At 42.3% G+C, this 16,695-nt stretch overlaps 1 protein-coding gene and 1 pseudogene across 2 annotated transcripts; one reads left to right on the forward strand and one right to left on the reverse strand.

Annotated features, from left to right (window-relative positions):
- Positions 1-616: 616 nt before the first annotated feature.
- On the reverse strand, positions 617-2,109 carry LOC309800676 (heterogeneous nuclear ribonucleoprotein A3-like). Its single transcript, XM_082614948.1, has one exon. It carries the CDS (start codon positions 2,073-2,075, stop codon positions 1,005-1,007), a length of 1,071 nt encoding a protein of 356 aa, XP_082471074.1. The 5' UTR covers positions 2,076-2,109; the 3' UTR covers positions 617-1,004.
- A 4,304-nt stretch (positions 2,110-6,413) lies between these two features.
- LOC309799187 (small ribosomal subunit protein uS2-like) lies at positions 6,414-16,111 on the forward strand (annotated as a pseudogene). Its single transcript has 2 exons — positions 6,414-6,439; positions 15,317-16,111. The product of its transcript is annotated as a small ribosomal subunit protein uS2-like (transcript).
- The last annotated feature ends 584 nt before the right edge of the window (positions 16,112-16,695 follow it).

The following is a 16,695-nucleotide window of genomic DNA, read 5'->3' on the forward strand; positions in this document are numbered from 1 at the left end:
AGCAGGCTTAGTGGTCCTGTATTTTGAAGATTTTAAGAATGTTTCTTAAGGTAGGAGGAAACGGAAAACATTCACTATCCCTTTCCAGAATTTAAACAGAGGGCAGGAGACATTCTTTACACCCAAATAAAACTATGGCAGCAGTTCACATGTGACCAAGGTGAATGTAGGATGGAGATGTTCTAAACACAGCTAGGACTCTCAGCAAAGCTAATACACTAAAATCATATGATTACATTTTGAAAGAAAATGCACAAAAACCAAATAGGAATTTTGAGATTTTTCATTTGAAGTAAATCTTAATGCTATTAAATTCACAAATATGCTAATTTAAATACCCAATTCTATTATCTAAAACACACATTGCAAACATACAAATATCTATTCTCTCCACATGTCAGAGCCCATTCATTTCATGGTTTGGAAATGGGGAGAATAGATCCCCTTAAACTGCAAGTCAGCAGGTGTTTCTTTACAGTTAACTTTAGCAAAATTCATACAAAATAGTAATTAACAATGATCTTCTTTACTTGTTAACTCACAAGGAAACACCTTCAAAACTGCATTTTGTTAAAGTTTCTGTACTAAAATGTAGAAAAACTGAACTACACAAATATTGAAAAGTTAAAAATTCCTTAATTTTTTATTCCTGGTACCACTACCACAATTTACAGGGCAATATACCTGATGTAATGAAAAGAAAAAGAAAAAGACAAAGCTACAACAGATAAAAGACCTCAGGAATGTACATCTAATTGACACTACATTGCATTAATCAATAGCTGCACTTTTTGCAAACTGTGGCTATGACAGTCCTGAACAAGAAGGGTTTCCTGTTTAAGCTGCAGTAACTTTTCTGACTGTGGATCATCGTTCCTTCTGTGGCAGATTTTTACAGTTCCTCTAATGCATTTGGGACGACTGTCTCAAAGTAACCTGCAGCTTTCCTGACAACTCCTCGCTCTCTCTCCTGCTAAGAACTGTAGCCCTTTTCTTCTGAGTTTTTAGAACCTTCTGCTACCATATCCACCACTTCCACCACCAGATCCATAACCACCACCATAGGGACTTCCCGAGCTTCTTCCACCAAAACTGCCCCCCTTCATGGGTCCATAATTTGACTGCTGTTGTCCACTATAATTTCCAAAATCATTATAGCTCCCACCACCACCATAGTTACCTCCAAAATTTCCTCCTTCATTGTAACCATCATATCCTCCACCACCGCCACCATATCCACCACCTTGGTTTCCATATCCTGGTCCACCACCACCATAGCCTCCTCTACTACTGTAACCAGGACCACCGCCATAGTTACCACCGTCGCCTCCAAATCCATTATATCCACCATCACCTCCTCCGTAACTACCTCTGCTGCCACCACCTCCACCACCATAGCCTCCTCTTCCACCAAAGTTTCCACCACGGCCAAAGTTACCTCCACCACCTCCAAAGTTTCCTCCACGACCCATAAAGTTGCCAGATCCACCTCCACGACCTCTTTGTGATCCAGCAGATTGCATTTCTTGTTTAGAAAGGGCCTTTTTCACTTCACAATTATGCCCATTAATAGTGTGGTATTTCTGAACAACAATTTTATCAACGGTATCATGATCATCAAAAGTTACAAAAGCAAATCCTCTCTTTTTTCCACTCTGCCTGTCTTCCATAACTTCTATGGTTTCAATCTTGCCATACTTTTCAAAGTAGTCTCTCAAATTATATTCTTCTGTATCTTCTTTAATACCACCAACAAAAATTTTCTTCACTGTTAGATGGGCACCAGGCTTTACAGAATCCTCTCTAGAAACAGCTCTCTTTGGTTCCACTACACGCCCATCAACCTTGTGTGGTCGAACACACATTGCTGCATCCACCTCTTCAACACAAGAGTAAGTAACAAAACCAAAGCCCCTGGAACGTTTTGTTTGGGGGTCTCTCATCACCACACAATCTGTAAGTGTGCCCCATTTCTCAAAATGTTCTCTTAAGCTATCATCTGTAGTTTCAAAGCTCAGACCACCAATAAACAGTTTTCTCAACTGTTCTGGTTCCTTTGGATCATGGCCCTCCATTTTGAGACCGGACTCGCCTCTTCCAACTCGAGTTCAATATCCATAAGGTTGTTTTGAGACTTAAAGGAGTTGATATTCAAGGAGCTTAGAAATGTCTAACGCCTAGTAAAGGGCTAAATGTTTATTAAATAAAATAAATTTTATAAATAAATAAATAAATCCAGGGACTTCCCTGGTGGTCCAGTGGTTAAGACTCAGTGCCTCCACTGCAGGGAATGCGGGTTTGACCCCTGGTTGGGGAACTAAGATCCCACATGCTGTGTGGCGTGGCCAATAAATAAATAAGTAAATCCACGTAAAGACTACAGGACAGCAAATAAAAAAATCTTTGAAGCAGAGAAAAGAGAAATTGGCTCTAAAATTGACAATTAAACAGATAACTGTCTGCTCAAAGACAATAATGAACAACAGAATATAGTGGAATTATATCTTTAATTTGCTGAGAGAAAAAATAACTAGAATTATACAACAATAAAAAATATTTTTCAAATACAAAGATTCACTAAATTAATTTTTTTTTTTTTTTTTTTTTGCGGTACACGGGCCTCTCACTGTTGTGGCCTCTCCCATTGTGGAACACAGGCTCTGGACACGCAGGCTCAGCGGCCATGGCTCACGGGCCTAGCCGCTCTGCGGCATGTGGGATCTTCCCGGACTGGGACATGAACCCATGTCCCCTGCATCGGCAGACGGACTCTCAACCACTGCACCACCAGGGAAGCCCACACTAAATTAATTTTGAGGCAAACAAAAACTGAAGCAGTTGACCACCAAAGACCATCACTAAAAAGAAATCCAGAAGATTCTTTAGAAAGAAGAAAAATTATTCCAGAAAAAATATCTGATATGTAGGATAGAATAATGAGAAAAGAAAATAGTAAAGATATGAGTAAATCTAAGTAATATTGACTATATAGTACAGTAATAATGATAATGCCTTATGAAATAGAAAAGGAGAACAGTAATAGCATGACAATAGCAGAGAAAGTATGTGAGCCTTAAGCACTTTGTGGGGGGGTAATGTGGAAGGAGGAGGTATCCCTTAGAGGCTTGATAGTTAAAGGAAGGGAGGAAGAAACATTTGAATTTAAGTGTCCTTAGAAACAGAGAGTATCACAGAATCAGAAGCATGCCACCAATGATGGCACACACACCACCATTCATCAAAGAACCTGAACTCCATTGTACCAACAGAAGAGGGCACTGTTGAACTAAGAGACGCGGTAAGCCAGCCTCTCAGCCTGGGTTCCCACCACAGCAGAGTTTGAGACCAGGGCTTGTATGCAGATCCCTTGAGAAGTGATCGCAGGGAACAGATGCGAGGGACTAGGGAAAGAGTCAAAGGAAGGAGGGTAAATCAAGCCAAGGGTGCGCCATCAAGCTGGTTACTGCTGTAGGCAACTAGGGCTCAGTCTTGCTGGAGGCCCTCTGTGGAGCCCTGTAGAATACAGCATTGTCTGCCCTAGGGATAGAAGGAGGGGGTATTTCATCACTAGTTTAAATGTAATTTAACCCCACTGGTTGATGTGGCAGCCATGGAGGTGTGCTGTTTGGATCTCCCCTCAAGAAAGAATTTGTCATTTAGTTGAAAGGAGGGCAGCCTCCCACTGCAGTGCCCACAGGATTGGCCTTGGCTTTGGAATGAGCTGTGTCCTTCTGGGACAGCATCCAGTTAGTGAGTGAGCACAGTGGTGGGTCCTAGGACTTTGCCATACGTAGTTAGAGAATCTTTATCTTGTGATGAGAACTTTTAAGATTTACTCTTAGCAACTGTCAAATATGCAATACAGTATTATTAACTATAGTAGCCATGCTGTACATTACCTCCCCATCACTTATCTACTTTATAACTGGAAGTTTGTACCTTTTGACTTTCTTCACTCTTTTTGCCCAGCCCACTGATCTGTTCTCTGTATTTATGAACTTTGGGGTTTTTTTGGGGGGATGGGGTGTGGGGATTCCACATATAAGTGAGATCATATAGTATTTGTCTTTGTCTGACTTATTTCACTTAGCATAATGCCTTCAAGGTCCATCCATGGTGTCGCAAATGGCAATATTTCATTCTTTTTTATGACTAAATAATATAATACATATTAATATACACAAATATATATTAATTTATATAATATATATTTTATATATCCATTCATCCACTGATGGACACTTAGGTTGTTTCCATAGCTTGGATATTGTAAATAATGATGCAATGAACTTGGGGGCACATATATCATTTCCAGTTAGTGTTTTCATTTTCTTTGAATACATTTCCAAAAGTGAAATTGCTGGATCATATGGTATTTCTATTTTTAATTTTTTGAAGACCCTCCATACTGTTTTCCACAGTGACTGTACCAGTTTACATTCCCACACACAGTATCACGTACTGTTTTTAGCCTTCAGGCTTCAGCAGAAATTCTGACACCACCATAAATGTCCAATTCAAGATGAAAAGATGTCAGCCTCTCTGTAGTCATAGAAATGTAAATTAAAGCAATAATAAAATATCATTTTTGACTCATAAGGTTGGCAGAAATTAATAAGAGCAATAACAACCAATTTGGGGCAAGACCTGGAGCAATCCTGCAGGGAGCTGATGAGAATGTGGCTATAATTTTTTTCTTTTCTTTTCTTCATATGGAGAAAGGAGACTTCTGTACCTTGAAAACACTAATTACAGTTCACTGTGTTTTTTTTTTCAAAATCTAATATGCAATATATCAAAGTGTTAATTCTTAAAGCCTAGTTTATCTTAAACCTTCAAGCTCAACCTACAAATCAGTTTCTTCTGTACAAATCCAGCAATGAAAAAGAAGTATAAAAATTGTTTCTACTGGCTCTTTGATTAATGTCAACTAACTTAAGTGTAACAGATTAAATCCTTCTTAAACATTTACTTCATTTATTTTTTAATTAATCACACTTCCTCAGACATTTGAAAGTACAATCACAAATTCAATATATTGGATTCTTCCAGGTAATTGAAACTCCTGTCATGGCAGACTTAACAAGAGCAAAATTATTCTCAGCAATTATGAGAACTGCAAATTAATAAATCAGTCTTGCAAATGTGGTGTGTCAGATTCTCTTACCCATTTCCAACATCGTAAAAACAGAAAAGCAGACAAAGCACATATAAAGCAGTAGAATGATTTCAACACTTGTTACAAATCCCATACAAGATAACCCACTGGAAGGAATTCTGCATCCAGTGTTTCATTATCTCTATAGTTATTTTATACCTGTCTAGGGTTATAAATTGCTACCTCAGGAAACAAAATTATGATCTCAGCTGAATGATTCTATTCCAGCTGCAGGTTGAAAAGTTGACTAATTTTACCGCATGGTTTGAGATGTGTCTGCACCCTCTTTCTCTATTACTTGCTTACCTGTCTCATCGCCCATTTTTTCTAGAGTACTGTGTTGGCACAGGTGGAGGTGATGAGCCTACATGGGGTGGTCACTCCAGCTAATGGGGCCTCATCCATAACCACAGGCTGGCGAGTTTATACATCCTCATGGGAGAGCCTACCCTCTCCTCCACACCAGGAGGAAGGGAAATGTCATGCAAGCCCACCCCTTGAGAATGCATCCTCCCATTTTAGATCAACAAGGAAGCTTCTGTGACGGGCTTTCTTCTCTGTAAAATTTAACTCTTTGTTTAAAAACAAGCCCTCCTATACTCAGCCAGGGAGTACCAGTGGTAACACTCCTGTTTATGAATCTTTGGGGAACAAAGTCCTTTCTTATCAAAGTCAGCCATGGTTGAAACACAAATAGACATACACGCCCCTCATAAATTTTGTTGGCATATCATAGAGTTTGCCAATTGCCCTCTTCTCCCTTCCCTGTTTATCCCAGGTGGAGTCACAGACATCCTCCACTGGCCTTCCTAGTTTCTCCACTCCCCTGCCTGTCACCTGGGGGCTAAGAGTAGGTCTTGTCTACATGGACCCAATACTTGGCCACCAGGAATGAGCCTAAACAGGTTCAATTAGCAATTGAGCCTACTGCTGCCTTGCTGGTATGTCCAGGGCCAGGCTTCCATCTCCACTGCCAGCAAAACTCACTACTAAAACACTGAAACTCTCCCCTAGTCCCCAGCCTCCTTGGGTGGGACCTTCCCTTCCTATACCAGTGTTTCTTCAAGGGTGGCGCCGGATCACTTGAAGCAGACTCATTTGAGGTGTTTGTTAAGATACAGAATTCCAGGTCACATCCCAGACATACTGAATATCTGGGGATGGACATAGCTCTCCTTCAGTTTGAAAGGTGATTCTTCCACACACCAGAGTTTGAGCACCCTCGATCATCCTTGTCCCTGCCTTCCTTGGACCAATGGAGGTAGCATCCAAGTCCCCGCTGTGAGTGGCGTGGACCTAGGACTCTGTTGACCCTCTGACCGTGGGCATCACCTCTGACCAGCATGACCCTGGCAAGGAGCCACCTTTTGGGTGTAATTCTCAACCATTTTTACTTAAATCCCAGCATGCTCTGTATTCATGGCTTAACTTATATTCTTCCTTAATTTGACTTGACTGCTTTTGTTTTTTATTGCATGATAATTTATTCCATAAGTGCCCCCCTTTTGATAACTTGAAATACTAACGACATGGTTTAATTTCTCTCATAGCAAGTGAAGTTTCTGCCTCGTTAGGACACTCTCTGAGGGGCCACCAATCACAGACTGGCGGGTTTCAGGCCAAAGAACTATTTCCTTCAGTTAGTTGTAGAACTAGAAGCCTGTGCCGAATTGTGCAACTGCAGTGTGATCAGTGCTTTCAGGCAGGGAAACAGCCTCCTTTAGGAAAGGCAGTCAATTCTCTTAGGAAAATGGAGCTTTCAGGTTTGAGCTGCAAAATGAACAGGCCACTCCGCAGCTGGGATGGCCCGGCTCCTGGAGAGCAGGGGAGGGAAGTCCACTCTTTCTTGCTCTGGGCAGCAATGCAAAACCCATCTTCTGCCCCTTCTACTCTGAAGAGTAGCACCCACATCCTTCCACATGGGCTCTCACCCCCGCCCTTAGCACCCGCCTCTGTGGGTTCTAACCCTCAGGATCTTTCCTCTACTTCCCAGGTAGATAACTGATAGATGGACCACACAGGTTATGGATGGTTTGCTGTGTTACCTCTTTTTCTAAGTGAGTCTGAATCTCCATGAGACACGCACAGAGCCATGATGTGTCAGACCTTAAGATGATCTGGTCCAACTCCTCCTCCACGGACAAACAAATGAGCTCAAAGCAGACAATCATCTGAAAAGGAAGGGGTGGAGCCTAGGTGTGAACAGTCAGAGCCCTGATATCCTTCCAGTGCCTTCTTTATGCCCCACTACAGACATACTACATGGAGAAAAAGAAGGGACGGTCCCCAAACACTGACCTACCTCCCTCTGTCCACTGCTCTCTCCAGCCTTAACCTCTTCTCTGCATGCCAGACTCATGCATCCATCTGTCTGCTGACAGCTCCTCTTGGGTGTCCAACAGACATGTCCAAAACCAACTCGTAGCCCACCACCTTCAATTTCCTCATTTCAGTAACTGGCACGTCTGTCCTTCCGGTCGCTCAAGTCAAACACCTTGTAGTCCCCCTTGCTGTCCCTCTTATAACACGTTCCATTCACCAGCACAGCCTGTGGCCTCCACTTTCTATGCAGGATCTGATCTCCTCTCACCAGCCACACAGTTGGACCAAGGTCCTAGACAACATTTCCTTACATCACCATGGCTTCCTGAATGGTCTCCCCGTGTCTACACCTTTCCCCTTCCTGCAATCTACACTCCACACAGCACCCCGGGTGAACGTGAGCCACCCCTCTCTCATGACCCTCCCACAGCTCCATCTCAGGGTAAAAGCTGTGGTTCTCACAGGCCCACAAGTCCTACAGGACATATAACACCCTCGGCCCCTCCTCCTCTCCCATGGCTCCCGTCCACACTCGGCTCAGGCCACCCTGGCCTCCTGGCCCTCCCTCATCCCTCACACTTGCCCAGCCTGCCACAGGCTCCAGACCTTTGTTCACTCTTTGCTCCTCTACCAACTGTCTCCCCATATCTTTGGCACTCACACCCTCACTTCCTTCAGGCCCTGCTCAAATATCACTTCAAGGAAGAGGCATTTGACCACCCCATATAAAATTGGAATGATGCTCCTTCCCCATACTCCCTACCCCCTTGCTCTGTTGTTCCCTGGAGCACTTACTATCTGACATACTTTATATTTACCTGTTTATTTACTTTTTTATCACCTTGTTCTACAATATGAGCTCCATGATGGTGGGGAATTTGCCCTGTTCACTGTTGAATGCCCGGCATGTAGAGGGGTGCCTGGCACTTAGTAGGTGCTCAATAAATATTTGGTGAATGAATGGGTGAATGGATGATTCTTGTGGGATATGCTGTGTGAGGCATTTTACGTTCACCATCTCACTTCATCCTCACGTACCTGTAAGATGGGTATCATTGTCCTCATTTTACAGACGAGGGAATGAATGCTTAGAAGGGTTAAATACTGAAAACAAAAGGTTCACAGCGCTCATTGCTGGTAATTGGTAGGGTCAGGATTTGAACTCAGTTCTAATGGATTCAAAGCCCATGCTGTTCACATAAAACCAAACCAAAGGAATCAAACATATCACCCTTCTTAGATTTGCATTTTAAAAGACATGGTATGGAGGACATGGTAAAGTATTGAATCCTTAATCGTGGGATTTCATCCACTCTAGCATTAGACCTTCCACGACCCCTCAAGCCATTCACCTAGGTGTGCCTACCCTGTCTGCACCTCTGTCTGCAGCAGGGGCAGCCTCACTGGGTCCCTTTTCATGCAGCTGGCTTGGAAGAGCATCCCCAGCAAAAGCTGTCATCGTTACCCTGCTGTGCTAACTCTGTCTCATTTGTAGCTAGACACTTACGTCTTACCAAAACATTAGCACTGATGGATGAGATGCATCTCTCCAGGGCTGCTCTAGAGCTGTGATAAAATGAGCAAGCCCATTTTTGCCTGTCTCTCCTCCCCTCTGAGTGCCCTCTGAGCCATCCTGCACCTTTGCTGGGGTGCCCTCCTCCTGCCAGTCACACCCAGAGCCTTACTTTCATTTCACGTACACAATGCACACTGTTGCCCTCATCACTCTCTTGGATGGACACACACACAGATATAAACACAGAGTTGTTCATCCCTATCTTCAGCTTTGGAAGGCAGACCTCAGGGCGTTTTGTGAGAGTCAGACAGGGCATTACAGGTTCAGGCAACACCTTGAAGAAGTCAATAATGTCAGGAAAGGGAGGAGTGTGTTTGAAAAACAGCAAGTAGGCTAGTGTGTCTGCATTGTGGAGGGGCATGGAGCAGGCTGGGAGTGGTGGAGAGCACAGCTGTGAAGGTCAGGGGGGCAAGTGGTGGAGGGGGGTGTGAGGCATCATCCTGGATCCTGAGTGCAGAGCAGAGTTGTGGTGGATGCATCATCACCGTCCTCCACAATCCTCCTCCCCTACCCTGCATGGGTCAATTCCTAGCCAGTGATGTTTCAGAAAGCCACCCATGGGCTTCCCTGGTGGCGCAGTGGTTGGGAGTCCGCCTGCCAATGCAGGGGACATGGGTACGCGCCCCGGTCTGGGAAGATCCCACATGCGGCGGAGCGGCTGGGCCCGTGAGCCATGGCCGCTGGGCCTGCGCGTCTGGAGCCTGTGCTCCGCGGCAGGAGAGGCCACAACAGTGAGAGGCCCGCGTACCGCAAAAAAAAAAAAAAAAAAAATGCTTAACAATTCTTGGAGTGCGTCGGCATGTCAGTTTGGAATAGTGGGGGCACTAGACACCAGGAGAGCTTGCTTCACTTGTAAGCTCTTCTTCGTGAACCTCTACTGGGTGCTCACAAGAAAGATTGGGTGCAGGGGAGCAGATTGACGAGAGTCTCCTCTGACACAGGAGGGAAGAAGGTAATGATGGCTGAGTGGGACAGGCACAAAGCCCTGTTGCCTCCCTGGACCCTTTTCTCCTATGAAGCAAAAGCCTTAAGCTGTTAAGGGAGAGAGAGTGCACCTTATAGATGCACAGCTTCTGAGAGAAGAGGAGGAGTAAAATCCACCTTTCTTGGGAGAAGGTAGGAAACTCTCCCCCAGGAAATAGGCAAAGAACCATCACTGCTAGAAGAAGAGTAGAAGTAAAAATCCTCTACCCCCAGGGACAGCAAGAAAGATCTTGGGTCCAGAATTCTACACTGATGTCAAGAAAACAGCATGACTGGGAAAAATGTAGATCAACGGAATAGAGAGCCCTGAAGTAGACCTGTATGAATAGAGTCAACTGATCTTTGACAAAGGATCAAAGGCAATATATTGGAGAAAAAACGGTCTCTTCAACAAATGGTGCTGAAACAACTGGACATCCACATGCAAAAAAGATGAATTAGAAACAGACCACCCTTCACAAAAATTAACTCAAATGGATTAAAGACCTAAATGTAAAACATAAAACTATAAACTCCTAGAAGATAACCTAGGTGAAAACCTAGATGATCTTGGGTATGGTGATGACTTAGACACAACAACAAAGGCACAATTCAAGAAAGAAATCATTGAAAATCTGGACTTCATTAAAATTTAAAAACTTCTGCTCTGAAAAACAAAAACAAAAACAAAAAAAAACTTCTGCTCTGTGAAAGATAATGTCAAGAGAATGAAAAGACAAGCCACAGACTGAAGGGAAATATTTGCAAAAGACATATCTGATAAAGCACTGTTACTCAAAATATACAAAGAACTAGTAAAAGTCAACAATAAGAAAACAAAAACCGGGTTAGAAAATTGGCCAAAGACCTTAAAAGACATTTCAGCACTGCCATACAGATGGCAAATAGTGTATGAGAAGATGCTCTACCTCATACATCATCAAGGAAATGCAAATTGAAACGAGATACCACCATGCACCTATGAGAATGGCCAAAATCCAGAACACTGACAACACCAAATGCTGGTGAGGATGTGGAGCAACAGGAACTCTCCTACATTGCTCATGGGAATGGAAAATGGTACAGCCACTTTGGAAGACAGTTTGGCGGTTCCTTACAAAACTAAACATACTCTTACCATATGATCCAGTAATTGTGCTCCTAGATATTTACCCAAAGGAGTTTAAAACTTATGTCCACATGAAAACCTGAACACAGATGTTTATAGCAGCGTTATTCATAATTGCCAAAACTTGGAAGCAACCAAGATGTTCTTCAGTAGGTGAATGGATAAATAAACTGTGGTACACCCAAACAATGGAAAATTATTCCACACTAATAAGAAATGAGCTATCAAGCATGAAAAGACCTGTAGGAACCTTAAATGCATATTACTAAGTGAAATAGGCCAATCTGAAAAGGTTATATCTGTATGATTCCAACTATATGACATTCTGGAAAAGGCAAAAATACAGACAGAAAAATGATCAGTGGATGTCAAGGTTTGGGAAGGGGGAAGGATGAATACACAGTGCACCAAGCATTGTTAAGGCAGTGAAAATACTCTATGATATTATAACAGTAGATACATGTCATTATACACTTGTCCAAACCCATGAAATTTACAACACCAAGAGTGAACCCTAAGGTAAACTATGGACTTTGGGTAATTATGATGTGTCATTGTAGATTCATCAACTGTAACAAATGGACCACTCTGGTGGGGGATGTTGATAACAGGGAAACCTGTGCATGTATGGTGTACATACATGGAGTACATGGGACATCTCTGTACCTTCCTCTTTATTCTCCTGTAAACCTAAAACTGCTCTAAAGAAGTCTTTAAAAAAGTAACGAATGAATTAATAATGTATAAAATGAAATCACAAATAAATAATTAATACAAATGAGAGCAAGAAAAGAAAAATAATGGAAAAGAACAAATCGAACAAACAAAACCATGAGCAACATAGTAGATATAAAGCCAACCAAGTCAATAATTAAATTACATGTAAATCATCCAGGAGTTCTACTTTTAACTAAGATGGAATAACAGTGACCAGATTTACCCTCCTGCCTAAAACTTTTAAACTGGACAAAATTCACAAAACAGTGGTTTTGAGACGTTTCACATTAGGCAACAGAGGACAGTGATCCCTGATAGATGGGGAACAAACAAGGTGAGACCTATGATTGCCCAGGCTTACTCTCTTGGGAGAAAACCTACTGTGGTTAGGAAAGGCAAACCTGGAAAAGCCCAGAAGACTGCATGAGATAAGGAGATATTTCTCTGAATGTCCAGAGAAACTAAGGTAGCTAGAGTTTCCAGTAGAGAGTACCAGAGAGGAGAGAGCTGCACAGAGAGAGAACCTCAGAGATTCTCAGAGAGTCTAATGACTTCTACAGAATACTGATGAGTGTATTAATGTGAGGAGAGTATTGAGACTGAGGAAAGAACCACTCAAAAGGATTAGAGGGACAAGTACCTGATGCTCACACTAACTAGGAACAGTGCCTGTTCCCACCTCATAATCCATGGGGTGTTGGGTAGAGTACTCAGAAATGTCTTCCTCAGTATTGGGAAGCAATTAGCCCTAGAGTAAACATGACTCTGGTCCCACATAACAGGTCTTAAAAGGAGGACCTAAAAGGATCAAATGACGTCCAAGTAATTTATCTGCATCCCAGAGCAAAGCTCAGGAATATTTATAGGAATACAAAACTATCTAACAGTCAACAAAAAAATTCACAATGTCTAGTATCCAATAAAAAATTATTAGACACCCAAAAAAGCAGAAAAATATGACCATAATGAGGGGGAAGAAATCAATCAGCCATTTGAAAATGACAAAGAATTGATACAGATGTTAAATTTAGCTGACAAGGACATTAAAATAGTTATAACTGCATTTCATACCTTCAAAAATTTAAGTAGAAACATGGACAATATAAAAGAGACACAAATCAAACTTTTAGGATGAAAACTACAAAATGAAGAAGTACACTGGATGGGATTAACAGTGGATTACACATTGCATAAGAAGAGGTTAACAAACTTGGATAGTTTCTTTTGCTATGTTTTCAAGTTCACTGATCTTTGTTCCTACTATGTCTAAGCTTTTGTTAATCTTACCTGGTATATTTTTTATTTCAGACATTATAGTTTTCACCTCTAGAAGCTCAACTTGGACTTCATCTTCCATTTCTCTGGTTATCATGTTTAATTTTCCCCCTAACTCTTTTTAAAATTAATTTTTATTGGAGTATTAGTTGATTTATAAAACTGTGTTAGTTTCTGCTGTAGAGCAAAGTGAATCAGTTATACATACATTCACTCTTTTTTAGATTCTTTTCCGATATAGGCCATTACAGAGTATTGAGAAGACATCCCTGGGCTATACAGTAGGTCCTTATTAGTTATCTATTTTATATATAGTAATGTGTATATGTCAATCCTAATCTCCCACTTTATCCCTCCCCCCCTTCCCCCCTTGGTAACAGTAAGTTTTTTTTCTACATCTGTGACTCCATTTCTGTTTTATAAATAGGTTCATTTGTACCATTTTTTTAGATTCCACATATAAGCAATGTCATATGGTATTTGTCTTTGCCTGACTTACTTCACTCAGTACGATAATCTCTAGGTCCATCCATGTCACTGCAAATGGCATTATTTCTTTTTTTTTTTTTTTGAAGTACGCGGGCCTCTCACTGTTGTGGCCTCTCCCATTGCGGAGCACAGGCTCCGGACACGCAGGATCAGCGGTCATGGCTCACGGGCCCAGCCACTCCGCGGCATGTGGGATCTTCCCAGACCGGGGCACGAACCCATGTCCCCTGCATTGGCAGGCGGACTCTCAACCACTGCACCACCAGGGAAGCCCTATTTCATTGTTTTTTATGGCTGAGTAATATTCCATGTATACGTATACCACATCTTCTTTATCCATTCTTCTGTCGATGGACATTTAGGTTGCTTCCATGTCCTGGCTATTGTAAATAGTGCTGCAATGAATACTGGGGTACATGTATCTTTTTGAAATATGGTTTCCTCTGGATATATGCACAGGAGTGGGATTGCTGGATCATATGGTAACTCTATTTTTGGTTTTTTTTTAAGGAACCTCCATACTGTTCTCCACAGTGGCTGTACCACCCCTAGCTTTCTGAATTACCATTTTAAAGGGGTTTTTATTTGTTTGTTTTACTAATTCTATCATCTGTGTCAATTCTGGTGTTTCAATTGATAGATTTTCCTCCTCCTTTTAAGCCACATTCTTCTACTTCTTTATATGTTTGGTAATTTTTATAGGATCCCTGTTACTGTACTTTGCTGGATGCTGCATATTTGTGTATTTCATAAATATTCTTGACCTTTGTTTGGAATGTAAAGTACTTGGAAACAGTTTGATGCTTTCTGGTTTTGCTTTTAAGCTTCGTTTGGGCCAACCAGAGCAGCATTTAATCTAGGGTTTTTTTGCCCCACTACTGAGGCAAGACCAGTCTGATTACACTACCCAGTGCTTCATGGATTGTGAGGTTTGCCAGCCTGGCTGGTCATAACAGATACTATTTACTGTGTGACTCTAGGTATTGCCCCCTTTTATCCTTTCAGGGTGTTCTTTCCTCACACACATACACTGAACAGCCCTCAACTGAGTACTTGAGGGGAGCCTCTGTGTTTTTCTAGAGTTCTCCTTACCTGCAGCTTTCTCATCTCTGTTACTTTGCCTCCTTAAACCCTATTAGCTCTACCTGTTCAGTGCAGGGGGCCCACTAGGCTCTGCTTGGTTCCCCCTCCTTATACCACAGCCTAAAAACTCTTTAGGCAGAAAGTTAGGGCCATCGTGGGGATTACCTAGTTGGTGTCCTGCATCTCAGGGATCACTGTCTTCTGTTACCTGATCCAATTTCTTGAATCCTGTTGTTTCATATATTTTTTCTGAATTTATAGTTATTTCACATGGGAGGATAAATCCAGACCTTTTCCTCTATCTTGGCCCTGGTGTTTTAAAAAAGCATTTAAAACGAAGTACATATTTGAAATTGGATTATTGCACTTAAAATGTAAAAATACTTATAAGTTCAGAACTGAAAGTTTTTGTAGTTAAAATAAGAAATTTTATTATATCCTGGAATTTATGATTTGTCTTTTAGATTTTCACCTAGTTAAAAAACACACACACAAATAACAATGCCAAGAAATTTTTTTGTTTAAGGGGAAAGGTAGGGCCTTTCTGAACTACCCAGACAGGGGTCCATATGGTGCTGTTCTGCGTTCCCATCATAACTTAAAGGGAAACGTTCACAATATCTGGAGCCCTTGATGTCCTGCAAATAAAGGAGGAGGATGTCCTCAAATTCCTTGCAGCAGGAACCCACTTAGGCGTCAGCAACCTCGACTTCCAAATGGAACAGCACATCTACAAAAGGAATCTACATGGCATCTATATCATAAATCTGGAGAGAACTTGGGAGAAGGTTCTGTTGGCAGCTTGCACCATTGTTGCCATTGAAAACCTGGCTGATGTCAGTGTCATATCCTCTGGCCAGCGAGTTGTGCTGAAGCTTGCTGCTGCCATCGGAGCCACTCCTATAGTGGGTGCTCCACTTCTGGAACCTTCACTGACCAGATCCAGGCAGCCTTCGGGGAGCCAAGAGTTCTGGTGGTTACTGATCCCAGGGCTGACACCAGCCTCTCACAGAGGAGTCTTATGTTAACCTGCCTACCACTGCTCCCTGTAACACAGACTCTCTTCTGTGCTATGTGGACATTGCCATCCTGTGTAGCAATAAGAGAGCCCACTCAGCGGGTCTGATGTGCTGGGTGCTGGCCTGGGAAGTTCTGCACATGCGTGGCACCACCTCCCGTGAACACCCGTGGGAGATCATGCCTGATCTCTGCTTCTACAGGGATCCTGAAGAGATTGAAAAGGAAGAGCAGGCCTCAGCTGAAAAGGCTGTGACCAAGAAGGGATTTCAGAGTGAATGGACTGCTCCAGCTCCCATGTTCACTGCTACTCGACCTCAGGTCACAGACTGGTCTGAAGGCACAGGTGCCATCTGTGCCTATTCAGCAGTTCCCTACTTAAGACCAGAGTGCTTAGCCCACCACTGAGGACTGGTCTGCAGCTTCCACTGCTCAGGCCACTGAATGGGTAGGAACAACCACTGAGTGGTCTTAAGCTGTTCTTTCACAAACTCTTACAATGGAAATAGGTTGATGGAAAATAAACAGTTGCTAGTAAATAAATAAATATATAAATAAATAAATGGAAAAGTAGAAGGAAAGAAAAGTGGTAGAGGATGGGGTAAGCAGTGATCATTAATCAGAGAAGGGAAGAGGGAATAAAGTAACAGCAAGAAGAAATCTGTCTTAGTTATCTACAACCAGTGCAATGGGAAAGTCTGGCTAGAAACCAGAAAGCCTGGGTTTAGCTTCTGTGACCTTGGAAATGGCACTTAAACTATTTGAGTTTTTGTAAAAAAAAAAAAAAAAAAAAAACTACACTAGTGTTACCAGGAAAATATTATTAAATAATAGATTAAAAATGACTATTACAGGGCTTCCCTGGTGGCGCAGTGGTTGAGAGTCCGCCTGCCAATGCAGGGGACACGGGTTTGTGCCCCGGTCCGGGAAGATCCCACATGCCGCGGAACAGCTGGGCCTGTGAGC

This window comes from Mesoplodon mirus, assembly GCF_964341445.2.
Source record: "Mesoplodon mirus genome assembly, chromosome: 3".
Lineage (NCBI taxonomy): Eukaryota > Metazoa > Chordata > Mammalia > Artiodactyla > Ziphiidae > Mesoplodon > Mesoplodon mirus.